Source organism: Ursus arctos, unplaced genomic scaffold (assembly GCF_023065955.2).
Source record: "Ursus arctos isolate Adak ecotype North America unplaced genomic scaffold, UrsArc2.0 scaffold_9, whole genome shotgun sequence".
Taxonomy (NCBI): domain Eukaryota; kingdom Metazoa; phylum Chordata; class Mammalia; order Carnivora; family Ursidae; genus Ursus; species Ursus arctos.
In genome coordinates this window covers 33,891,116-33,918,808 of record NW_026623111.1, presented here as the reverse complement: position 1 = coordinate 33,918,808, position 27,693 = coordinate 33,891,116, and the positions used below count along the sequence as shown (strand labels likewise).

The following is a 27,693-nucleotide window of genomic DNA, read 5'->3' as shown; positions in this document are numbered from 1 at the left end:
TGGATATCCCAATTTGCTGTCATTTCAGAGGAATGTTTAAGACTTGTTAGATGCTTACCATTGATTGGAAACTTAAAGTTCTTGGAAAATTGATATTCAAATACAATAAATTACCCTAGATATTTTAAATACAGGACTTATCTCTGTAGGACAGAGATGGCAATGCAAATGTATGATGAGATCTGTGTATTTACCTTGCCTTGTCTATTTTTTGAACCTTTATTATGCATAAAACTATTTTTAATTAGGTGTGGGAGGGGGAGCAGATCCCCTAACCTCACCGCTTCCAAACATCTCAGAAACCTAAACAGACTTACTAAATCAGGAAAAGTCTTAAATAGGTTTGAAAATTAGCCTCTGAATTCCAAAACATTGCCTACTATCTTGGATTGTGAAGTTGTAGGAAATGGCTGGTTTGGTTTGGTGCTAAAGAGAAGCAACTGAAATGCTTCCCTCCAGCTGTCCTTGTGTAAAAAAAATTATTCTTACTGGTAGAAAAATTACTTCTTTTCTAAAAATAAAGTAAATGTGAGAAGGGCTATTATAATTTCCAGAACCTTCGCTGGAACTATGTAGTAGCTATAGAATTCTGAAGCATTTTAGAAAATGTTGTTTCTAATGTCAACATCATCTGTCATAGCACTGTCCCCCTGGGAGCAGATCAGATTCTCCTTCGAGGCGCCCAGTTGAGAAATACACAGTGGGTTCATGGAATAGTTGTCTACACTGGACATGACACCAAGCTGATGCAGGTGGGATTTTTATCTATGAAAACCTTGTGGACCTATTCTCTTCAAAATGGGCTATTTGTAGCTCTCTATGCAGTCGTCCCAAACATAGCCGACCATCTGTCACGGATTCCAGGGCCCCACTCTCTACATTCAGAATCTTGTTCTTCGGTGTTTGGGCCCATAAAATGGCTCATGCTCTCAAGAATAGTTTCATCAGAGATCAACAATGCATGAACTCCCGATGCTTTTAAGTATTGGTCCTCTGGCAACATTTACTCACCATGGCAGTGGTTGATACTAGTCGTCTATGCAATGATGAGTGCTCTACATTAAAGAATTTGTCTTATAATTTTATTTTAATACAGTGATCAAAGTTTAGAACTGTTTTCATTTTTTCATAAAACTAAAAGAAGAATTTGTGAATCAAATGTTGATCCTTTTTTGGTAACATTTTTATGTTCAGCCATTTTTAATCAGCTTTAGTCTTAGCACTTGTAATGTTGACACATGCCTGGAGAAGCTTCTTCTCTGTGTTACGATATAAGTGTTCAGTGGTTAGATGGGTAGGCAAAACTATTTTAAGATACTAAATGAAAATCTGCTTTAAGATCTGATAACTTTATACACTGTAAAGTGACAGAGACCTCATCAACAGGCAAATGGGACGGCTATTAATGATTCCACCCCTAACCATTCTATAAATTCTGTAAACCATTATTTTGTATCTATTACGACAGATTTAATTTTCTGTTCTATGAATGCCTTGGTTAGCAGTGATGTAGCATAATCGTTAACATTAACCACAGCTGAGGAAACTTACTTCTGTTATTCTTTATAGCCAGGACGACTTAGATTGTTGTTGTGTTCAGTAAAACAGTTCCTAAATGCCACCAGAAATATAGAAACCAGAGATCCTTTAAATGTGGCCCTTCATACTTTGGAACATCCAGGTCGCTGGTGATGGGTGCACAGGCCACCCTCTCTGCCTCTTTTCTGAGCTGAGCTGCTAAATGCCTCTCATCTACCCTATTTGCTTAAGTAGAACACATTGTTCATCTTCCTTGCCACAATGCAAAAGTTATGTTTCTAAAAGGAATATTACTTCCTTCTCTTCTTATTATTGTTTTACATCCTAGAAAAAGGCTTAGTGGTATTGTGTCCTTTAGGGGAAAACAAAAGTGGTTGACATTTGACAGATTATTACATCTGTGACTTTTTTTCTGTATAATTTTCAGGTGTCTACCCATGTCTAGATTTTGAGTTGTGACTTACTTTGTCATCTTCATCAAAATGCCAAATACATTACTAAATCAATTTGTCCACATTTTTTATTGCTCATCTTGTTTCTTTCTACAGAATTCAACAAGTCCACCACTTAAACTCTCAAATGTGGAACGGATTACAAATGTACAAATTTTGATTTTATTTTGTATCTTAATTGCCATGTCTCTTATCTGTTCTGTGGGCTCGGCCATTTGGAATCGGAGGCATTCTGGAAAGGACTGGTATCTCAACCTAAACTGTAAGCATTAAAGTGCCTATTGTATTTATTTTTTTCTTCCATTAAAACATGTATTTGTTTCACGGCTGATGGGATTTCCTGTAATTCCTAAGAAGAAAACCTTGTTGCCAAGATAATGGGGCATTTAATTTTTATTTTTCAAAGCAATTTCCAGTAAAAGAAAGTAAAATGTTGTTAGAGTCTCTAAAATTTCAGACTCCTTAAAAATATAATGATCACTCTAGAGTAGTATAAAATGTTAGTTTATTAATATTACTTTTATTAATGTTATTCATTCTTTAAAAATATTTTAACACTGGTGGTTAGCTAGCTACCTGGTGAAGAAAGCAGATTGATTATATTTAAAGCACGAAAAGGGGGCGCCAGTCGTTAAGCATCTGCCTTCCGCTCAGGGCGTGATCCCAGTGTTCTGGGATTGAGCCCCACATCAGGCTCCTCCGCTGGGAGCCTGCTTCTTCCTCTCCCACTCCTCCTGCTTGTGTTCCCTCTCTCACTGCCTGTCTCTCTCTCTGTCAAATAAATAAATAAAAAATCTTTTAAAAAATAAAGCACAAAAAGGTACAGCACATGCTTGTAAAATGTTTAAATTGAACGTACTTTCATTTGAACTCATGAATGCAGTAAATTCCTTGTTAATGGTCCCTTAATAGGGAAACTCCTATTAAATAGGTTCTTTTTGGACCATCTATCCTTTTACTATTGTGGGATTAATGTACCATCCCTGAATATTTCTGGAAAATAAGTTTGCATTACCTTTTAATGAGTACTTCGCCAATAAATATTTTATTTCCAGAAGCATGAAAACAAATTCTAGTAAACCTTGTAGCAAATTTGATTTTTTTCATTTTTTATCATATTGATTTAGTTTTGTGGCTATTCCAACTTTTTTTTTTAAACATTGATTTACTATTTCAACATCAAAACTGTTATGACTCCTATCAATTTATTTCTTCATATACTTTACAGTGTGTCTGCCATAGCAGTTCTATTTTCATTATTGAAGAGGAAGGGTATAATTTACCTAGGGTACAGCCCTACATTGTTTTTGCTATTTGGGTTAGTTTTGCTGCTGTTTAGTTTGATTGCTTTTAAGACATGCTTTAAATCAGAAGTGCTTTTTAAGAATTTACATAAGAGGGATTTTATCCAATGGAGATTTTACATTTATAAAGCTGCAATCCTGTTCCTGATACCTCTAAACTTCCTGTTTGGAACAGGATTTGAAATACTTGATAGTTCTTAATAGTACTAACAACATACTGAACACAGAAAGTGCTGTTCCATCTGGAATGTATTTGAGAATAAGGATATGCTATCAGCACAGTGTTCCTCCCAAACTATCTAGATATGTTGTGTAATATGGAAAATTTTTGTTATGCTAAAGTTCTGATCAATGCAAATGAAATATATAAAACTATAAATGACTTTCTTCCCACCTCCCCTAACAGATGGTGGTGCTAATAATTTTGGACTGAATTTCTTGACCTTCATCATCCTTTTCAACAATCTCATTCCTATCAGCTTGTTGGTGACATTAGAAGTGGTGAAATTTACCCAGGCATACTTCATAAATTGGGTAAATATGAATTATTATTTTTCATTATTATAAATGTTTTGTCTTTTTTATTTTGATAGGGTCTTTTGAAGATTTTATTTTATTTTTTAAATTATCTCTACACCCAACGTGGGGCTCGAACTCACAATGCCATGATCAAGATTTGCACGCTCCACTGACTGAACAGCCAGGCACCCGCCTCATAGCATCCTTTGATCTCTCAGAAACAAAATCTTAAGGATACCTTACCTTTTATTCACTACAAGAGGACATTTCAAAATATTTTTTACTCTAATATAATTATAACAAATTCATTTGACATATAAAAGTCAATAGCAAAAACTGTTATCTCAGAATCACACAAGTTTATAGACCAGACATTCTGGGGAACTAGGTCTCCAGTTAAGGAAACCTATTTTGGGTTACATCGTTAGTGGTCTTGGGAAAAGGAGAACTATGAGGTTTGGGGGTAAAATATCTGGATTATTGTTTTATTCTATATTTACTAGCTGTGTCAACTTTGCCAAGCCACCTGACTTCTTTGAGACTTATTTTCTTGGACCTTTACATAGGAATGATAAAACATGCTTTACCAGCATCTCCCAGTGGTAATATAGAGCAAAGGAATCTCACAACATAGCAAACAGTCTCCTGAACAATTGAGTACTGTAGAAATAATACTGTATTCACTGCTTGTAACAACCAGGTTGCCATGTTTTACATACCTATGTAGTTTATTTTTCCCCCACTGTTAAATTCAGCTATGCTTAATTTTTTTCTTCTCAAATTCTTTTAATCTTGGAAAAATGTGCTGGACATCTGTTTCTTAAATATTTTGTTTATAAAATGTGTTGTTCTTACCAAAGTTAAGGTTAATGAATTTATGTAAATTAAATAAACCTTCAGACTTAATCTGCCAGAAAGTTTAATTCTTCTTTTTTGGGGGGAAACTTGGGTATTATCTTTTGATGCTGTCTTTTTAAATTATTTAAAAGTCTTTCAAATGAATGATATTAGGATTTTTAAAAATATAACTTATGATACTTTTGCCGCTGCTCGTTACTGTCCTATGGCAAAATGATCCACCTCAGCTGTCAGATTGCCTAATTCATTGGTAGAAGACCAGTATAATTTGGAAATCTAAAATGAGCTGCAGGTGTGGCTTATTTCATGCAGGAAATGTGTTGCTGAAAAATTACGTAATAAAATTTGTGTAAATACAATTAAAACCTATTGAGGTTTCCCACTTCACAATAAGAAATCATACGGTGACTCATTTTGAAAATCAAATAACTAGTTAGTCACTTTATTATTTTTTACTTGGATTTTCAAAAATAATATTTGCTTCAAATAATGACATAATTTGAGTGTTGGAGCAACCCAGCAGGCTTGTGCATTTCAATCACCTTTCTATTACACAGGGATTCTGTAACATTCCTGACAGGTCTGTTCTTATCAGACAGCTCTGCTGTGTGTGGAAATGGGATGCCCCCCTTTGATACTGGTTCTACCTGATCTTTTATGAAAATGTCTAATCTTGTTTCTGAATGATAGCCTTGCAAAGTATTAGGACTCAGCTTGGGCGCCCGGGTGATTCAGTCGGTTAAGCATCCCAGTCTTGGTTTCGGTTCAGGTTGTGATCTCAGGGTCGTGAGATCGAGCCCTGCATCAGGCTCTGAGGTCAGTGTGGAGTCTGCTTGAGATTCTCTCTCTCCGTCTCCCCCTACTCACGTGCGCACTCACTCTCTCTCTCTCTAAAATAAATTAATTAATTAAAAAAAAAAAAGAACTCGGCTACTCTGCCTATTTTTCTATCGCATTTCCCCCATCTCATTCTGTTCCTTATTAGACTTATTTCCAACTTACTCCCCATTCCATTCATTCCTCTCTGAACATTGCTCAGTTGTCTAATATCCTTAAAACATGGCACCTACAAGTCAGCAGCCTACTTCAGAAATGATGCTGATCAGTCTGAGATGCAAATGTGGAAAAGATCAGATATGTCCTTTTCCTTTGACATGGAATCAGTAAACCCTGACTTGCCAAGAAAATGGTGTACTGTGGAAAATACTAATTCTTCTAGGGGTAATAGTCAAGCCTCATAATGTTTGGGTACAAAACAAGTACAAACTGGTACAAAAGCTGTACATTTTTGTTTGGGTTTTGAGAAGTGCACTCCTTTTGCTTTCAAGAATATACAATAGAAGGAAGTTGAGCCAAGAAAGTATAACCAGGTAGAATCTCTTAGGTAATTTTTCTAGGGGTTTAAAATCTTAATTATTTGAGCAATGTTTAGTTGCTGTTATTTTAGCTACATTAAGTACTTACGTTATGTAGGACACTTTAGGAAGCACTTCACGTGCGTTATCTTATTTAATCCTTACCGTAGGTCACATATCTAGAAAACGGTAGAATTATAGAAAATCAAGATTGCCTGATTGCAGAGATCTGCTCTAACTGCCACACTGTCCTGCCCTCACTGTGAAATATACCGAGTACTTTTCCGGGAAATCAACTGAAATGGTATAGGGAAGGCAAGAGATAAGAGTGGTTTCAGATTATAGTTCACTAGTTAAATAAAATTTCCGTCAATCTCTTGTTACCACTTGCATTTAGTAATTTCTCTTATTTAAAACAAAAGGATCTCGACATGCACTATGAACCCACAGACACTGCTGCTATGGCTCGAACATCTAATCTGAATGAAGAACTTGGCCAGGTAAACTGAATTTCTTGTTGTTACATTAAATGGGAAGTCAGAGTCATTGTAATTTCTGCCATATGTGGCAACTTCATATGAATTGACAGCTCCTAATTTTCCTTTATTTGAATAATCAGCATAAATACAAGTTAGTACATAATTCTCATTTTTAGTGAATGAAGTTTTAAAAACAATATTTAAAACCTGTTTTGCTCTCAGATAAGGTATTGCACTAAGGGATTTCCTTCAATATATAATCTGGTTAGTAGTAAAGTATTGGCTATTTTTCTGTGATAAACTCTCAGTATTAAAATTGCTCGTAGCTTTTGACCAGAAAGGAAGAAAAAGTTAAATTGATCAATGAGGCTGTGTTAAGTCAAAGTATGAAAGTAATCAAACAGGAATTTTAGATTTTATAATTCATACTATATTCAGATATATGTGTATCTTTGTAATCCATATTTACTTACTAGCTCAGGAAAAATTTTTACTCTGTATTTTTGCCATTTGCTAACTCTTACTATTCAAATAGCATTTTGGCCAGAATTATCTTCTTCTTACCAATCCGGATGTTATATGAAGTTAATTGCACAAGCCATTATTAATTTTGTAATTGTTATGTTGAGAAATCCTGGTAGATGTTTTAGTCCTCCAAAAATGTTAAGTAATAGTAGTGGCACTTTCTAGTGGAAATTCAGACCATGTCAAGGCAGATTTCTGTATGGCTGTAGTTTTTCTAATTGTTCATACATGAAATGATTTATTGCTAAAATACTAAAAAAAAAAAAAAAAGTTGAACATATTCCTTAATGCCTGTGAAGAAAATCATCAGTTAATAGCATTCATTGTGCCCCTATGATGTAACAAGATTGATAAAAAGAATTATTTAAGGGGTATTTTCCCCCTGTGAGAGACTGGCATAAAAAGACTTCTGAAATTTTAATGAGAAATTTTAAACTTTTTTTTAGGTAAAATACATATTTTCTGACAAAACTGGTACTCTGACCTGCAATGTAATGCAGTTTAAGAAGTGCACCATAGCTGGAGTTGCTTATGGGTGAGTTTTTCCCCTTTATTTAGAATGTGAAATACACATTTAATTAGTGCTAATAGTTTGGTATGTTTTGAGAATTCTTATTAGGGGAATTTTTTTTAATATAAAGAACCCCTGTTTTGACTTCAGCACACAGGTGTGTTTTGTGTTATAGTTTGAAATTGTTTTTCATTTGGAATTACCTGTGAGGTGGAGACTCAGCCCAGTAATATTTCCATGTTTGGAGTTGCTGAAGGTCTCTATCTGGCTCTGGTCATGAAGTAAAAATACAGTTCCCTCTACATTGCCATCAAGTTAGAGTACAAGGTCCTAATAACATGCAGAGTGTCCTTGGGCAGTTTTCAAGTTAAAATATTTTTGTTTCTCTGTTTAATCTCTGTTTTGTTTCTCTAGTTATCCCTTTGATTTGTTTTTTCTTATACTGTCCTCCTCTTTGCAGTCACAGAGCAATCTAAATTTCTGATGGTGGACAGGATAGGGATGCGAAACTCTTAAATCTAGGGTGTAATGAATACCCTCAGAAACTTTCATCAGGCTCCTAATGTCCTTGAGAATATGCTTGTTAATACCCCATTTCTTTCTTTCTTTGAGTTATGCTTACCTAAATTGTTCGAAAGCCTTTTTTTAAGTACTTTTTAGGATAATGTGAAAAAATTAATCTGTACATTTTCTAAAAAGAGATGATCAAAAGATGAAACTTTCCTTGGTTGGAGTGACCTTGACCATGACCTATTATCAAATTTTCCAACTATCTTTCTAAGCGAGACTGGGAAATACTAATCCCTTAACCATTCAAGCACGGGCACTCGCATTTTGGGTTTTCTGGTTTGTACTCACACTTCCCCACTCACACGCTGTCTCCAAACAGTAAGCTAGTATAAAAATAATGTATTGAATTTTGAAAATGCCTTAGTTAAAATTATAAATAAATAACCATTTGGTAAAAATCTCTAAAAGCAAATGGTTACTCCTATACAGGGTCTATAAAGAGAAGTAGATGGAGGCAGATATCCTTATTCTTTGGGTTAGCAGAGAGTGTGACTAAAATTGACTTCAAATTGTGTGTAAACGAAGCTGAAAAGACATTTGACTGAATGGCTTTTTCACACTTGCAAAGACAGGATGTTAATTTGAGAAGCATACTTAACTGTTTCCAGGTCTAGATGCCATTTTGCATCATTCCTCTTTATCTGAAGCTCTCCCAATTCTCCTAGAAAAGGCTGTCCTTACTCCTCCCCACCAGTTGCCACCAGCCTTGTCATTTAGTTAGCTGCTATAGAGGGGGAGATGCAGCCACACTTTGACGTCATGTGTATTTGACCCACAAGTATGCCAGGCAAGAGAAGGAAAGGCCTATTGTGATTCTAGCGCTTGTTGTATTGTACTTGCTGACAGATTTACGAAGATTGTTTTTACAAAAATTCTGCATTCATAAGTGAATTTATTTGGAGAGTGGTCTGTTTGATAATTGACATCCTTTTTCTATTTTGCCAGTTTCCAGTTGAACAAGCAAGTTCTTCAAATGAGTAATTATTGATTGTGAACTTATCAAAACAGAAAGCTAGAATGAGATCTAGCCTCTCTTCTGCATTTTGTCAAGTTTTTTCTTATTCTTGTAACAAGCCCTGAAACACTTCCAGGCAGTAGTTCTAAAGAGCAGTGTTCTTTCTGGATCTATTGGTGATATTATCATTAACAACCACTATGTGACAGGGTCGGTTTGAGACTGGTAAATATTAAAGTAGTATAAAAAGTTAAGAACTGTCATCATTTAGATCAAGTTTCCACTAAAACACATTTCCTCTTGGGCACATAACATCTCTTAATATTGAGGTGAAACCATAAGACATGACCTCTAGTCCTAGACTTGTCACTAATTCACCATGTAACTATCAATAATTCTTTTCAACTCTTCCGAACTCCTTAAAATGAGAACCATGGGATAAGATGATCTCTAAAGTTCTTTTTCAGATATAAAATTCTGGATATAAAAAACTTAAAAGCATGTTTTATTAGAAATAAAAGGTGTTCATTTGTTTGCAAAATTTAACTATATAAACAGAAATACATTTCTTTCTCAGGTGATATATCATGTTTCTGAAAATACAAGAAGCCTTGCAGAGTGAAGCTAGCGTTAACCTGTTTCCAATAATCATGTCATGTTGTGCATGTGCGTTTAGAATCCTTAACCCTGATTTTTATCACCACCACCTTCCCCAAACATCCTGATGGACAATTGGAATGTCAGCGTTGTAGAGAGTGGTTGATATATGAAGTTGTTGATACAGGACACTTCAGATGCTTAGGTGTTTACAGTAAGAGACACATCACTGTTCCTTAATTGCACCAAACTCAGCAAGAAAAGTCATTACTGTCAGCCATCTTTCTGTGGGAATTTCCTCTGGCAACTCTGGTTATCAGAACCCAGACAGGGAAATAACACGGTTTTGCAATCCCATTGGTGCTGTAGCAGTGTTAACACTTGTTTAATATGGGGAGCTATTACATACATGTACCTTCATCTCTAGCAGGAGAAAGAAAGCATGGTGTTTATCCCCCCAGGATACACCAGGATAAAGGAGAACACCCCCCATTTTCATATACTAACAAATGCTTTTGGGGTTACAATTTCAGAACTGATCCTTCTTCAGCATTTTTTAAGAAGTAAGATAAAGCCTAGTTTTACCCTAGGTAGAGTCAGAGGTGAGTTCTGTTGGCTTTTGTGGCTCTCTTAAAGAACCAGACTTGGAGTCTCTTCATTTTCCCTAGTATTCCTTAGGTTTGTAAGAAGATAATATTTAACACTTAGAACAGTTCTTCAGAATTTGATCTTGGTAATTTTTCTCTCATTTCACATAACCACTGCCCAAATTGGATTCATGATGGGCAACAAAATAAAGATTTGTACATACTTAGCCCTGATGAGTATTTTGTAGAGTTCAGCTTTGTCAGAGATGCTACTGTGTTTAAACTTACTAGATTGTTTCATTAGATTTTTCTTTGATTAAATGTAAATTGATGTCATTTGTAAATTTAACTTACTACAAACTAGAAATTCTACTGTTAAACACTTGTTAAAGTATCATTTCAGCAAATTCCTTCCTGTAGGGAATGAGTCAGTTTTATTGTAACGGGAATACCAATAATGGGTAAGGAGGATTTTATGTTCAGTGGCTAGGACTCTCAATTCAGTGAATATAATAGGCTATAATCCTGAGTATGATCTTTGTCGGTAATTTGGACCTTATTATTAGAATGAGCTGATGAGCTGAGCCAAGCTTTACACAGTATAGGCTCTAAAGTTAAAAAAAAAAAAATTCTGGTAAGCCAACTAAACAGTGATTTTTGTTGCGTTAGTCGTTTAATCCGTGTTAAAAACATTTCATTGACATTTTCCCTGTAAGTAAAAGATGAATTTTCTTAAAAGCAATCTGTATGTATATATGAATACGATATGTGAATAGCTTAACATGACCATATTTTGTTTAGCAATATGTTTGCTGAAAGAACCAGTACTTCACATTGAGAAGAGATTCACCACAAGAAACCTCACAATTACCATAAAACTTAGCCCCAAGGTCTAGATTATAACCAACAGATTTATCTTACTGCCCACCATGGTAAGAGCTGGATAAACACCATTCGTTTATTTATATACTTCAACAAATATTTTTATCTCCTTCTGAGTATGTGGCACTTTGTTTAATGATGGAGTTGTAGTGATCAGCAAAAGTTCACGTGGTTTCTGCCCTCCTAAAGTTTATAGTCTAATTGGGGGTTAATGGATGGTAATTAAGTAATCAAAGATAAAACACAGTACAGAGGTCCACGTGAGTCTGTGATGGGGATTTGATCAAAGCAGGCAGGTCAGGGACTGCTCTGTGAGAAAGTGATGCTTGAGCTGAGATGTAAGAACGGGTGTAAGTGAAGAACTCACCAGGCAGATACAGCAGTATTGACATGCACACGGAGGCAAATGACCAGATAGCACATACACACCAGAGCTGCCGGAGCAGCAGTCACGGGGACACTCTTGCAGGCAGGGGCAGTAGCAGGCGAGTGGGTCTCCTGCTGCTCATCACATTCTGAATAGCATTTGCCAGGGCTGGACTAGACCAGGAGAAGGGACCCTGCGCCTTGAGCTTTGCATCTTTTAAGCTAATGGACTTGAGATGCACTGGCCCCGCTCCTGATGTGAGATTGGGGACTGCCCTCCAACACCAGTGCAACTTGGCAGAACCTTAGCACCGTATTTTTGCTTGGGTAGCACTGGCCCTCCCCTGGTATAGTCTGGGGGGTGGCTAGAGTCCAAGCCTTGAGGTTGATCAGAAGTGGTTGCCTAAAATGCTGGGCTGTAGCCAGTTTCTACAAAGTTTTGCAGTAGGTCATTTTTTCTGGGAGTCCAGCCCACAGGAGGCTTGATTAGCCCTTCCTCTCAAGCATCAACAAAAGTCATTTGGTACAAGAGTAGAGAGGACTGCCTTCATTGTGACTAAAGACAGTGGATACTGCCCTGGAGGGAGTCTCATGCTTTGGAGGTGGAAGGAGGTACCTTGGGAAGGATGCAGATCATGTCATAGACAGTTTGGTAGAAGGGTAGAGGGAGTGGGATGGACACTGAGGGAGTGAAAGGACTCCACGTGTGTTCAGTGAAGTTTATATTTGTCAAAAACAGTGATTGACTTTACATTTATACTGAACGCTGCATTTTTTAAACTCGATGCATACCTAATTAATTTAAAGAAAAAATATTGAGTGGTCATATATAGTGAAAGAAATGAGAGATAAGAAAATCTGTTCTGGCTGCTTAAATTTTCCCACCACACACAGGCACACACACAAAGTGGTAACTATGTGGCCGATGCAGGTGTTAGCTCACACTGTGCTGGTAGTCACGTGCAGTATGTAACTGTAGCAAATCATCACGTGTGTACCGTAAACTTGTGCAGTGCTATTCATCAATTATATCTCAATAAAGCTGGAAAAGAACAATAAAAAGAAAATAAAGAAAAGAAAATCTGCTCTGCCATCTGTCTTCTGACTGAATACATGAGTGGCTGGTTGAAATGAAAGTTACACATCAGTCAGACTTTTCCTGGTGCTCAAATGAGCTAAGGAATGAAATTAAAATTATTGATAAGTGTGTCTTCCATTCGAGATTATAAATGGCTTAATGAGTGAGTTATGGTTTAAGTGAAAAATTTTGAGGATCAGTTAATCTTTTAAAATGGGGTTCCATTTAATTATAGAAATGTAATTAACCTTTACTTTAATATACCTGTTTAAAGACCCATGACTTTATGGTAGTCAAATTTATATCTAAAATGTACTCGGCAGATTTTATCAGTGTGATAGTTTGTTCCTAGGTATTAGTATGTTTGTTTCCTTAAAACACTTTATTCTGATGACATAATAGGTAATTAATTTTCCATTGGTTTTAGCATGTATTTAAACCTCTGGGTTAAAATATTTCTTAGTGAATACTGAATTCAATGAATAAAATGAGTAAATTCCATGCACAAGAGACAAGTTGGCTGTCCTGTTATAGAGTAAAAATTTTGTAAACCTGCTTTAGTTACCATAAATTGTGTTCTACTTACTATACTAACTGCCATTCTTTCAGAATCAACTAAAAGTTCATTTTCTTAACTTTTTCGAGATCCATCTTTCAGTACTTTCTTTATTCATGCTTTTACGTTTCCAGCGTTTCTGTGATGATTTTTTCCTTTCTTTCTGCCCCTCCTCTTGCTTTCTGAAGCCATGTCCCTGAACCTGAGGATTATGGCTGCTCTCCTGATGAATGGTAAGCTGCATGGACCTTTCTGTCTCATTGAGTCCTATAAAAGGTTTGCATTTTATTGTTTTGATAAACATATTTCACTACTTTTGGGGGGGGAAGCATTATTGATCAGGTAGGGTAACAGAACCTATTTCTTGAAATCCAGTGAATAGCTTTGATTTCCTATTGTATCACCTTTAGTCATTTTGCAGACATTTAGTTTAACGGTTAGGCTTGCTGGAGTTCTACATTAAGTATCTATAATAAAAGTCTGTAATGATCAACTTGGGGTCCCTGGGCTGTGAACTAGCTAAGATTTGTTAGAGCGCAAAAAGTTTTGTTTTTTAGCTCAGCACTGCCACCTTCTGCTGCAATTTATGTATTGTCAGAGCCATAGAAAGATGCTGCTGAAACGTACCCAAGTGGAAATTTCCTTTACATCTCTTTTCATTAGTTTAGTAAATCTATTTGGGGGCTAGAAAACGAAGATTTTTAAAAATAAGTGTCTGGAACAAATGTTGGAAGACTGTGTGCTACCAAGGACTAAAGTTAACTGGAATATAAATAATTTTAGAATGATTAAAGATGGCATTTTATAGTTTTAATTTCCATACTTTTGAGGGATTTTGTTTCTTTCCCCTTAACATCCCCCTCCATGGATTTACATTTTAATTTAGAACAGTACAAGTTTATTTTGATATTTCTCTAATTCATCATGATTTGGTGCCAATGAAACTTCAGAAAACAGATTCTTTTAATGCTGATAACTGTAGAACACATTGTGGTTTTAGAAGTGGTTATATTTTTATTTTCAGGTTATACATGTGTTTTATGATTTGGCCACATTTGCAATATGCATGGAAGTCTAATAACATCATTTAATATTTTTCAACTTGAATTTTATTTCAATAAAGTGGAGATTTGATAACAATTTGCAGTAAACCTCACACCTATAATAATGACAGAGGCAGCTGTTTAATTCATGTGGTAACTGATGAGTGATCACATTTAAGCTCATTGCTTGGAGTGTCATCCCGTTTCAATACCTACACTCAACTGAATAATTTTTAGCAGTTTTAGAAATATTCCAAAGCTTCTTACTGCTGGTGAATAATTCAAGTTAAATGAGGTAGCTGTTCCCTTTCGTTCAATTCTTTAAGATGTAGTAAAATTTTGACAGTATCTATTTATTGTTTTTCTGTAACATTAATATAATCCTATTAACTATGAATACTGTTCACTAATATAGAATTAATATACATTTTTCTAAGAGAACTCTTATTCTTAAGAGAAGGAAATTACCTTTAGCATATTTTATTAAGATTGAATGGAAATATAAAAAATTGTTGTTTATTTACTCGGGTCATTTAAAAAATCCTACTTTCAATGGAGGTTGTTTTATGACTTCCATCACTTTTGGAAAGAGAGGACGTTATATTATCCTAGTTAAGTTCTCTTTGTATAACACCCTTTTGAAAAATTTGACATTTGATATTCTAAACTATATAACTCCAAATAAGAAATGCCAGATTTTTCATAAATTATAAGATTCTACTTAAATATTAGTATTTTTAAAAATAAACAATAGGGAAGGCATACACCACCTTTATAATAAAGCGAGCTTTATTTTAAATGTTTCTTAGATTCCCCATCTATCAAATAGTTGCCTGTAAGCCTGCAAAGATGAAAGAACAGATACTACTTGAGCTTCTGCAGTGGTCAAGGATGCAGACTTTGGATTCTGACCACCCAAGTTCACATCCTGATCCTATGGGTGCCCTTGAAAAAGTTACCTAATCTCTCTGCCTACCTGTTCTCCTCTGGTAGAATGTGGACATCATAGGGAGGTTGTGAAGATTGAGTTCTGTTTTATTTTTAATTTTTTTAAGATTTATTTATTTATTTGAGAGAGTGTGTGTGCATGTGAGCATGTGGGGGGCAGGCAGATGGAGAGGGAGAGAGAATCTCAAGCAGGCTCCATGCTGAGCACAGAGCCCAACTCGGGGCGATCCCGACAACCCCAAGATCACGTCCTGAGCTGAAATCCAGAGTCCAATGCTCAACCAACTGTGCCACCCAGGTGCCCCAAGTGAGTTCCATTTTTTAAAGTGCTTAGAATAGAATCTAGACATAGTATACTCACAGAGAGTGTTAGCTCTGGTGTCTCTCACTCAGTCCTCATGGTATATCTGAAGAGTTGTGATTGACATGACCATTTTAAAATTGGTCAAATTTAGGCAAAGAAGCTAATAAGTAACTTGCCACAAAGTACACAACAGGGAAACATGAAAGTCAGAGTTAAAACCTCACACAGCCTGGTTATAAAGTACGTGCTGGTCACTTTATGTCCTATAGACTTTAAAGAACTTTAAAGAATATATGCTTTTAGAGCACGAAATATCCTTACCATTTCAGCCGGGTTTTTTTCTTTTCTTTTCTTGTTAAGGTAGCAAGAGCAGGTAGTTTAACTTGATACAAATTAGCACAGGGGGCAAAATTTTGTACATTCATATGTCTGGCATCTCCCCCAACCCCTCATCCAGTTGATTTCATGTTGCCAAGGAAACCAAGATCAAAAGTGTGATCCTGAAAAGAAAAAAAGAAGAAATCAAACAAACAAAGAAGTGATATCCTGGTTGAATCCTAAGCTCCAAGCATCTGACCACATCTTCATGCTGCTGGTCTTCAAGGATAAACTAGAGTATAGATGACTGTATAAATCCAAAATCAAAGTTCATGCCTGTCTGTCAGCAGCTTCACATTTCAGTGTGAAGTTCATCGAATTCCATATATAAAACCTGTAGCCTAGGTACATTTTACTGCCCTACTGAACCACATTCACCACAAATAGGTCAAGTTTAAAAAACATGTAATATTTAATACTTAAATGTGTGCAGATTATTTTGCCTTTAGTGAAATTTGAGGGCAAACCTGTGATACTCTCTTGAGAGTATTTTCAAACATACCCTCTTGACATTAAAGATAATTAGTTGATGGCTGTAGCTTTACTCATTTAAATATATTAGTATAAAATAGTTTACAAAGATAAGACCATTCCCCAACCAGTAGCTACTTACTCCAAAATTGGTATGGTTTTCTTGGTATTGCCAGCTACCGTAAGGTAACATATAACCTTACAGATTAATTTTTTTCTATTAAAAATCTACCATTGGAAAAAAGATCTGCTTATTCTCAGCGTCCGTGTAGCCCTTAAGATGTGATTTTCAACTATATATTTTCATAGCCATTTTTTCTTTTCCTAATGTTTACCATGGGAAATTTCAAGCATAAACAAAAGTAGACAGATTACCCATTCACTCACTTCAGTAATATGCACTCAAGACCAATGTCATCTATACCTTTCCCTCACCATTATTTTGAAGCAAATCCCAGATAACATATTTGTCTTTCTTAACTATTTAATGTAGATTCCATACCGTTCTGATATATTTTTTGAAGTTAATGCTGAGGATGATTCCCCAAAAGGATTTCCTTAATGTGTCCCATGCTTAGTCATTTCACTGTGGTTTTTAGTATTATCTTAGTATCAGTGGTTAGTACTATTTTCTGGTCTTATTTATTTTCTCATTTCATCCTGGTCCATAATTACGTATGGAATGAGTGGTATTTGTTTTTCTGCTGCAACAGCTAGACTCACAAAAACATCCTTCCAGGTATGACTGTATAATAATGAGATCTAACACATCCAAATTAATGTTAGTCTTCAAAGTAGTCGCGTTGACAGGTAATTTATTTATTTCAATGATGCAGCCGTTTCACAGAATGTTTTTGGAACTCCTCTTTTGTAATTGCCTTCAGAAATACTTCGGGCCACACAGTAAAGCAGTCTTATTACTTTGGTTAAAGCCGATGTCTAACAAAAATATTACTGAATTCGATCACTTGTTTCTGTTCTTGGACTTGACTGGACATGACTCTGAATAACAAAGTCATTTCTAAAAATTAAATCTCCCTTTAAGGGATTTTGATTTGCAACCAATAGCATCATTTAAAAGCAGGAGGTGCAGATCCTTTCTAAAAATGGTGCTTTACTGTCCCACTACGTGGATCTTCCAGTACAAGCATGTGTGTAGTATGCGTGTGTGCATAGTGAACACATTTATTTTATGTGTAGGCTGTGCATCTATTGCAAGAGGCTGACGTGGACTTTCTTGTTTTTAATTTTTAATTTGTATTTGATTTTTTAAGTTCATAATGCATTAACCTGTTGCAAATTCAAAGGGTGTAAAGAGGGGAAGGTTTTTCTCCCTTCCCTTTCTTGGAGCCCTGCTCTACCCCCCTGGAGGCAGGCAGTGTAAACAATTTCAGATGTATCCTTCCAGATCTCTTCTACACATATACATGCATGTATTTGTTTTCTCTCCTGTATTTACAGAAAGGGAAGCGTGCTCTACACCCTGTTCTGTGCCAGCTTTTCTTCTGACAGTATGTCTTTGAGATCAGTCCAAGATCAGATGAAGAGCTTCCTGGTTTTTGTATAGTATTTGCTATCTGGATGTACCACAGCTTTTTAAAGCAGCACCCTTCATAGTACTTGAGTTATTTCTAATTTTTTGCTGTTAAAAATAAAAATGTGCTGGGGCACCTGGGTGGCACAGCGGTTAAGCGTCTGCCTTCAGCTCAGGGCGTGATCCCGGCGTTCTGGGATCGAGCCCCACATCAGGCTCCTCCACTATGGGCCTGCTTCTTTCTCTCCCACTCCCCCTGCTTGTGTTCCCTCTCTCGCTGGCTGTCTCTAAAAAATAAATTAATAAATAAATAAATAAAAATGTGCTGCAGGGGCGCCTGGTTGAGTCAGTTGAGCGTCTGACTCTTGGTTTTGGCTTAGATCATGATCTCATGGGTCCTGAGAGCAAGCCCCGCATTGGGCTCCGTGCTCAGCAGGGAGCCTCCTTCAAGATTCTCTCCCTCTGCCCGTCCCTCCACACACGGGTACGCTCTCACTCTCTGTCAAATAAATAAATCTTTAAAATGTGCTGCAAGGAAGAATTTGTGCATACAACATTTTGCACCAGGTAGATAGCTGCTAGTATAAATTCCAAAGACTGGAATTACTGGATCAAAGGGATACATGCATTTTAAATTTTGGTAGAAATTGCCCAGTTGTTCTTTTTTAGAAGTTACGCCAATTTTCGTACTCACCAATGGTATGATTTATCTTTTTCCATAATCACAACAGCACAGAATTGTCCCAATTTATTTCTGCTAAATTTATGCATTCATTTCTGTCATTATTGGGGAAACTGAAGTTTGTATTGAAAGGCACTGGTATCTCCTCGTCTGCTCATTGTTCTGCTTGATGCATTGTTGATCTTTTTCATATTGGTTTCTATGAGTTCTTTCTATTTTATGGAAGCTAACCTTCATTATATGAGTTGGAGACAGTCTTTCCTAGTTTTTTGTTTGGACTTCGATTTTGCTTGCAGTAGTTTTTGCTATGCAGAAATGTTTTAGCCGTATACATATATGTCAGATTTATCTATTCTGTTTCCTGGATTACATGTGATACATAGGCCTTTTCCACTCTTATTTTTTAATTTTTCCCATATCTTTAGTATTTTTATTAAATTGTTCATCCATCTGGAGTTTATTTAGTTTATGGTGAAAAGTATAGATCTAACTATTTTTTCTTCTTTTCTCATGATTCTTTTGTTGACATGAATTTTGAATTTAAAAAACTTTCATAGTCCATACTGTCATATATGAAAATAGGTAATACTGATTAAGCCATATACATTCTAAATTTTCTGTTAATTTTTATTGCCATGGGGAGTCTTCATTTTTTTGTATAGTCAGGAAATAATTATTTACACTGTATCATAGTTTGTAAATCACCCTGCAAGAAGCTACCATTTATATGGTATAGTGGACTACCTGCTCCTTGTTCTCCTTAAGTTACCCTCCCTATCTTAGTCCTTCTTAAAGAACACCGCCATTACTTTTGTCTCCTTGTATGCATAGTGCCACTTGAGAATTTCTACGGAAAAATCTAACAAAATGTTGATGTTGGCTTGCATTTGTATTTGCGAGCAGTTTGTAAATTCATAGTTTTGTCAACTGAGTTTAAATTACCACTTTTACTTTTAATATAGTTGGTTCTTATTTTGAAATGGCATGAGCATCCTAATTTTATCTGTTTACGTTTACTAAAGTTGAACATTTTGTAAGTTTTCAGAGAGGGGTAGCGAGAGCTCCATGCCTGTGTTATCCAACCCAGGCTGTGTGGATTAGCATATGAGTTGTTTATGGTTTTTATGATCTTGGAAAAGAAGCCACTTTCTGAGTGAAGAGTTCTTAGCATTATTCATGGTAGAAGCTTCATTGGTAAATGTAGGGGGGGGTGTCCATGTAAAGATTTCAGTTGCATATCTAGTGTTATTTGTTATAAATACATTTGAAAGTTATATCAATTATGGTAACTGTGATTTATGAGATAAAAGGGTTTCTGGTGAGATTAATAAGACATATCTTCAGATTTGTGAAGACTTTTAGTCTGGAATTCTTTGGAAAGAAAATAGACCTCCACATGCAAGATGTTATTGTGATTATTCCCTGACATTTCAATTTATCTAACAAATAAGTAGGAATGTGTAACTATGAACCATTAATGAATGCATTTTTATAATAGGGAGACTTTATGGAGCCCCAGTAACAAACTGTTTTTAAGAAATGATAGTATTTGGAGGAGAAATGTATGCCAATTTTTTGCATTCCCCTTGATAGGTCATTTAAAAAATCTTTTGTATTTTTCTTTCCATCTTTAAAACTAGAGGAAGACTAAGAACGTGTTTATTCTGCCTCCTAGGGATGTTTTGAGAATTCAAAACTACATGCTAATGACGATGTACTATATTACAATTTTCAGAATTAATAGATCAAACTACTACATGTAAATAAAGATATATGTTATTATAAACGTTCCAACTTCCTCCTTTGATTTATGGGAAAAATATATTTCATTGATACTGTGTATGTTTAATTAGTTCAGATTCTTTTTTTCTTCAGTGATTTCTCCTTCCTTTGAAACTGCTGGTTTTAAAAATCTGAAACTCTTGACGTTTGGCACATTGGCATTGATAATACTCTGTAACTGTAAAAATGGTGATCAAAAGCTTTCTGGGCTACAGTTATTTAGTATTGGACATATTATTTTCCTTGGTGAATTAATTTTAGAATTTTCTTCTTTATTCACAAAAACTTAGATGTATATATTTTCACTGAACAGTGCAAAGTACACCCTTTGGGTTTGACATTCCCACTTACGTGCTCCATGTTCTTCCTTTTAATCTCAGCATTTTGATATTAAATTGCAGGGCCATGAGATTTATAATAGCTAGATTACAGAGGCAATTCTGATTCCATTTATTTCATATGAAGTACATAAGTGTTTGCTCATCTGAAGATAGCCCCAACACAAAAAAAAATTCCATACATCTTTATGATTTGTTCTTATATATGCAGAACAAATATGATATATACATAAATATATCACTTATTTCTTAGTGATAGATGTTGATAAAATATATATAAGCTTATTGCTCATATTTTTATATTCCATATGATAATCATGTAATGTTAGTCACTACAAATAAAGATTTCTCATAGGTTAAAGTAAAAGAATCAATATTTTTTTATAATAACCTTATTCTGAAATTCTAAAAACTTGAAAAAAATTATGGAAATAGAAATTCACCTCTAGGTATTTTAGTGGCGGTGTTCTTTTTTTAAAAATCTTTTTAAGCTTCATGTGGCTACAATGTAATTCCACTCCAGAAAAATGAGCTATAAAATTCTTTTTTTTATTACACTGGGAAAGTCTATCACATTTTAGAATGCTTGAAAATAATGTATGATTCTGTTGTGAAATCTGTGGTATCTTATCTAGAAATGTAGACTAAATTATATTTAATCTATTAAGGGTTTGCAGGCATAATGATTTATTTAAAAAGTAAGTTACAAATAGATCAGTGGCTTATATAAATGAACCAGGTTTGCTCCATTTTCCCCTTCAGGCAGAGCTCACAGTTTGGAGACGAAAAAACATTTAGTGATTCGTCATTGCTGGAAAACCTCCAAAATAATCATGTAAGCAACATAAAACCACTGTCTTTCTGTTAATGAGTGAAAGCTAATGAGTATCTCTCTGAATTATCTTCCATGTTTATATATTTTTTTTAGTTTCATGATCATTTTTAATACTTATCAAAATCTGTTATTGTTAAATACTTTTTATTTGGCCTGTGCAAATTCATGGCTGTTAAGAATTCAGTTTTGAAATTCTTGTTAATCAATATTCTATCTTTTCAAAGTGTCTCATATTAAATAATTAATAGAATTCTATTTGTATGAAACAGTTCATTATTCACCATTTCAGGATATCTGTAAAAATGAATTACCTGCTCAAAATGGTAGGCCAGTGCCCAGTCTATACAAAAAGAACTCTGGAAATTTCCATCCAGTGTGACCCTGGTACTTATGAAGTTACTTATACTTAACTGACATTCCATCAGATCAAATGGTATGGCTTCCTAGAGTTTAAACCCCAGAATCTTTTCTCATCATCACTTCAAGCTCAATGTGTCAAAACTTGAACTCAAACTCATTACCTCAAAACATGCTCCTTGAGTACAGGTGGTCTTACTAACCTGTGCCCCTGGGTGGAGCTCTAGCAAGGTGTTCTTACAGGTACTTTTTCTATCCTATACATTATGACGTTCAGGATCCACAAGACCTAGACCATCTCTTCCCTCCACATTCTCAGGTTCAAATTGCTCCATCACCTATTTTAATTTTCTTTCTAGGAACTTGAGAGCTGCTTTGGATACCTCCTTTTCCATCCATCTCCAGCTCTATAGAGTGGCCAACCCCTTATCAATAGTGGCTTCTAGAATATATCCTAAAGGTCTTCTTTACTTCATTCTCACTTTCCCTCCCGAAGTCCAGACTGCCAGCATCCCCTTGCCAGTCTCCTTGTAACCAAGCACTCTGTCTTTCTTTCTCCTCAGGCCATACTGGCTTTTATTTTCTCAAACACACCTCATTCTTTCCTTCTATAGGATCTTTTCAGTCTTATCTGATTCATGCTTGATGCAAAACTCTTGGCTCAATTCTTCATGAGGCTAAAACCTCAGCTTAAATATCACATTCTCTTGAAAATAACCACAGACTAGCCCAAATCACATTACATGATATTTGCACATTCTCTCCTTTATAGTCCTTTCACACTATAAGTAAATATTTGTGTCTTTATCTGTGTTCTGTCTTCCCCATAAGTTACGTGTCACACAGCAGGGACCATGTCTGTTTTGTCTATGGTACGACCCGGAAAACAGATTTTTCAAATAATGTTGTGATTTACCTTTCCAATCACTTCACTTGTTTTTTGGGGGTTTTTGTTGTTGTTGTTCTTGTTGTTTCTCCAAGAGCATAGAAGAATATTTTTTATTTGATATTTGATCTTCATCAGGAGCCAAACAGCAAAATGTTTAACTTAAAAGATCTGGCTTCTGGGGCACCTGGGTGGCTCAGTCTGTTGGGCATCTGACTCTTGATCTCAGCTCAGGTCTTGATCTCGGGGTCATAAGTTTGAGCCACGTGTTGGGCTCCACGCTGGGGCTGGAGCCTACTTAAAAAAAAATATATAGATAGATAGATAGATAGATAGATAGATAGATAGATAGATAATCTGGTTTCTCTTCTCCTATAAACTCTATGCAGATAGGATCCACTTTTATGTCTTCCTCAGGCTGTAAGAATCCATTGCATTGTACACAGCAATTGCTCAACCAATTCTTTTTATTTAGTAAAACATGCATCAGGTTAAGGTCATTATTTATGGAGAGAGGAAGGACAAAGCATTAGAAAGGAATCCCCTGTCATCATTGCCCCAACCAACACAAAGTGGTGGAACCCCAGTAAGATTAGATGGCAAAAATTTAACTCTAATTAGGAATTAGATTCAGGTAAATGAGCATTTTAGAATTTCTCTCCTGTCTTCTGAGGATTTGGCCATATCTACCTTTTGTTTCACTATGCTGTTTTCATTTGACACACCAAGTTGTTATGTGTAAATGCTTAGAAAATGAATGAAAGAGTGTAAGAATGAATGATTTTAATTAAAAATATATTTTCTTCATAACAGATGTTGGCTTCTTTGTTGTCTATAACCTCACACCTTCAATGCTTAACAGCTACAGGCTTACTAGACAGGAAGTTAGCGTTGTTGTCATTTGTGTCAGAATGTTTAAATGAAAAGCGTTGCATTATGTGTTTATTTTTTACAGCCAACTGCACCTATAATATGTGAGTTTCTTACAATGATGGCAGTTTGTCACACAGCAGTACCAGAGCGAGAAGGCGATAAGATTATTTATCAAGCAGCATCTCCAGGTACAAAGGAAGGAATTATAATGTATTTTTCCAGTGGAAAATTGTTCTGAAATTTAAGGTTGTCTAGAAAAAAAATCAGTTTAACTTGAAAAAGTGAAATAACCAAATTATGTGTTTTAGATAATAAAAATGTATTTACTAATTAGAAAAACCTGGTTTTCAGAATTAAATATATATATCTTAAAACATATAACCTTATGCACATAATTTTTGGCATATGACATAAATTGCATGGAAATTTGAATAACAAAATTCACACATTTAGGCTCTCCTCCCTTCTTTGAAAATAACAATTTTGCTTTCCTCTATTGGAAATGCTAGTCAAGGAGCTTGTTGTGTATTTATTTGGATGAAGAAAGTTCACCATTTGAAAGGGATGCCATAAAATATGTATTAGCATGGTTATCAATATTTAATGCCTAGGCTTAATTTTAAACCTATTTTCAATGTAAAATTGGGCAGTCAATTTGATGATTGCAAGATTTTAGGGAAGAAGGAAAGGAACATACTTATAGAACTGTAAGTGTTTTAACTGTATTCTAAACCAGCATCTGTGACCTTGCAGAATGTACTGAATTCCTAAAAAGCAGAAATGTTACATCTCATATTGTTAGGATGGCCACTATGTGAATGTTTCTTATCCCACACCCTACCCTCGGCAACAAGAAAATTTGATATAATCCGATGACGAAATGATGAAAGTAATATATAATAAAATAAACATCAGTTCATTTATATCCTTTTCTTTTTTTTTCTTTTTTTCCCTTTGTCCAAGTTTCTCTTTTTTTTAATTTGAGTAGAGTCAACACACAGTGTTAGATTAGTTGCAAGTGTAGAGCTCCATGTATTTATATCCATTTAAATTGAATCCTCAATTCATATTTTTCTGCATTCAGTGGTTTAGGAGGAAAAGCATAAAACATAAGACAATCTTATGCATTTATTTTAAGAAACATTTCTTAAAGAATATTCTGGACCAAGGGTACATTTAAATTTCCCTTCTTCGGTGTGTTGACTAACAGTCAAATACGACTTCTGGTTCCATACATGTCTCAGATCCTTAAGATGGGTCTACTCATTCTTCGGCATTGTCATATGATTTCAAAAGAAATGGATTTCAACAGGGGCCAGAATAAACAGAATTTTAATTCTTTTAAAATTCAATAGAAAAATATAGTAATATAGTAATATATTTCTGTTGTACTAGGGGTAATTATTTTATCTCACCATGTATTTGCCTTTTTTCCTAAAACAGATGAGGGAGCATTGGTCAGAGCAGCCAAGCAACTGAATTTTGTTTTCACTGGAAGAACACCGGACTCAGTGATTATAGATTCAGTAAGTTATTTATTTTTAAGTCTCTTTTTCATCAAAATAATAACATATGCATAACTTCAAAGATAAAATAATATCAAAGGATCATAATAAAATAGAGGTTCGCTCCTCCAGAAGCAGCCACTTTACCTCTTTCTTCAAGCATTTATAAATCTCCTATTTTCAAAAACATATGCGATTAGTGATATCTGTTTTGATTCTTCCATTTGAACGTATCTACTGACTTTGTCTTCTGTTATGTTAAATGAGGATTTATTGCTCTTGATTCACTACCCCTCCCTGGGATATCTATTACTATATTACTGTAATTACATTGTAACTTTTAGTGAAACAAGTATTCAGACCTAATTTTTAAAATAGGCAAAAGACTTAAGCAAACATTTCACAAAAGAAGATATATGAATGGCCACTGAGCACATGAGAAAAAAAAATCATTAGTCATCAGTGAAATGCAAATTAAAATCACAGTGAGATGCTATATACCCACCCAAAAGGCTAAAATTAAAAACATTGGCAGCACTATGGGGCGCCTGGGTAGCGCAGTCGTTAAAAGCGTCTGCCTTCGGCTCAGGGCGTGATCCTGGCGTTCCGGGATCGAGTCCCACATCAGGCTCCTCCGCTGTGAGCCTGCTTCTTCCTCTCCCACTCCCTCTGCTGTGTTCCCTCTCTCGCTGGCTGTCTCTCTGTCACATAAATAAATAAAATCTTAAAAAAAACAAAACAAAAAAAAAAAAAAAACATTGGCAGCACTAAATGTTAATGAGACTAGAGAGCTAGTGGAGCACCCATATGTTGTTAGTTGATGTGTAAAATGGTATGAGCCCTTTGGAAAGCCTCTTAGAGTTTTCTAACACAGGTAAATGTGCATCTGACCCAGCAATTGTACTCATAGTTACCCAGGAGAAAGGAAACCTTATGTCCACAAGCAGATACCTAATGGAATGCTCACGGCAGCTTTATTCAGAGTAGTCAAACACTGGCGACTAACCAAACGTCTATCAGCAAGAGAAGGGGTAAGCAAATTGTGATATACACTTACAATGGACTATCCAAACAATAAAAAGGAAGGAATTATGGATTCATCAACAACATGGATAAATCTCAAAAACATTACGTTGAGCAGAAAAAGCTAGACACAAAGAAGGGCATACTGTCTTAAGATCAGACAAAAGTGATTGGGGGGGGTAGAATTCAAAACATGGTTGTCTCAGGGTAGGGGAGGACATGGATTGGAGGAGAGCACAAGGAATTTATGGGGTGATAGGAATGTTCTATCGATTGGAGTAGTGGTTGCACCAGCATACCGTTGTAAATGACACAGTTTTCCGTGAACTATACGTTTAACATCTGTGTAATTTATTGTATATAAGTTGCATCTCACCAAAAAACTCATGATTATTTGTTATTATGCCTGTGCCAGTATTCATAGTTGAACACTGCTGTATTCAGGATTTTTTTGTTTTTTTTTAATTTTATGTTGCCTGGTATAAATTATTTTCTGAAAATAATTTTTCCTTTATTTCCTAAAGATAAGTCCCTTATCTTTTTTTTTTTCAATTGCTTAATTTTCTTTCTACCTATTAGTGATTATTCCCATATCTTCTGTCAGTTGGCAGTTCTTACCTTGAGACACACCCATCCCTCTAGAAGTTCACCATTCTTTTTGGTCTATGCCAGCTATTCTAATTCTTCTACGACACTTAGAATCCCTTTTGATTTTCTTCCATTTGGCACTATTTCCTGTTTCAAATCTCCTTTCTTAGTGAACTTCCCTGTTTTGATGGAACGCATTTCGTGTTTGTTTCTTCGGGTTAAAAAATCATTCCGGAGTGGGGGGGGGCACCTGGGTGGCACAGCGGTTAAGCATCTGCCTTCGGCTCAGGGCGTGATCCCGGCGTTCTGGGATCGAGCCCCGCATCAGGCTCCTCACTGGGAGCCTGCTTCTTCTTCTCCCACTCCCCCTGTTTGTGTTCCCTCTCTTGCTGGCTGTCTCTCTGTCAAATAAATAAATAAAATCTTTAAAAAAAAAAAAAACATTCCGGAAGCAGAAGACACAGCAGTGATAGCCCCTCAGTAAGTCCAGCTCCTGACTCTTGGGCTCTGAGACACGCTGGCTGATGGGTCACCATTTTGTTCATGGTTGTCATCCTGGAATTGCTCTATCATCTTTCTGAGAACTTTCTTTACTTCTATCCTGTGTTAGATCTTTTATTCCTAAATCCCATGTCTGTCTTTTTTTTTATATATTTTTTATTTATTTATTTGACAGAGATAGAGACAGCCAGAGAGAGAGGGAACACAAGCAGGGGGAGTGGGAGAGGAAGAAGCAGGCTCATAGCGGAGGAGCCTGATGTGGGGCTCGATCCCACAACACCGGGATCACGCCCTGAGCCGAAGGCAGATGCTTAACCGCTGTGCCACCCAGGCGCCCCTCCCATGTCTTTCTTGCTCTTGGTTTACTCTTTTAGTTTTGTGGAATACATTTTTTAGTGGCTTTTTGGGAAAAGATACATGGGGACTAACTTTATTTATTTTGTAGTCCTTTAAAGTCTAAACATTTTCCAACCTACCCTTATACGTGATAGTCCGAATGAATATAGAATTAC

At 35.7% G+C, this 27,693-nt stretch overlaps 1 protein-coding gene and 1 long non-coding RNA gene across 7 annotated transcripts in view; one reads left to right on the top strand and one right to left on the bottom strand.

Moving 5' to 3' along the window:
- Nucleotides 1-27,693, top strand: part of ATP8A1 (ATPase phospholipid transporting 8A1) — a 224,981-nt gene that overhangs the window by 76,721 nt on the left and 120,567 nt on the right. For 4 of the 5 annotated variants that reach the window (XM_044387700.2, XM_044387701.3, XM_044387702.3 and 1 more), the window contains 9 exons: nucleotides 641-752; nucleotides 2,088-2,253; nucleotides 3,702-3,829; nucleotides 6,450-6,527; nucleotides 7,478-7,566; nucleotides 13,322-13,366; nucleotides 21,376-21,448; nucleotides 23,647-23,752; nucleotides 25,008-25,090. In XM_044387700.2, the coding sequence (XP_044243635.1) occupies nucleotides 641-752; nucleotides 2,088-2,253; nucleotides 3,702-3,829; nucleotides 6,450-6,527; nucleotides 7,478-7,566; nucleotides 13,322-13,366; nucleotides 21,376-21,448; nucleotides 23,647-23,752; nucleotides 25,008-25,090 (880 nt within the window). The remainder of the gene's footprint in view (nucleotides 1-640; nucleotides 753-2,087; nucleotides 2,254-3,701; nucleotides 3,830-6,449; nucleotides 6,528-7,477; nucleotides 7,567-13,321; nucleotides 13,367-21,375; nucleotides 21,449-23,646; nucleotides 23,753-25,007; nucleotides 25,091-27,693) is intronic. The other variant, XM_026508812.4, reaches the window with a different exon arrangement.
- LOC113262446 (uncharacterized) overlaps nucleotides 14,124-27,693 on the bottom strand; it is a 54,897-nt gene continuing 41,327 nt past the window's right edge. The window contains exons 4-5 of one of the 2 annotated variants that reach the window (XR_008958370.1): nucleotides 22,722-22,985; nucleotides 14,124-15,928 (exon numbers count right to left, since the gene is read on the bottom strand). This is a non-coding gene — a long non-coding RNA (uncharacterized LOC113262446). The remainder of the gene's footprint in view (nucleotides 15,929-22,721; nucleotides 22,986-27,693) is intronic. The other variant, XR_007187805.2, reaches the window with a different exon arrangement.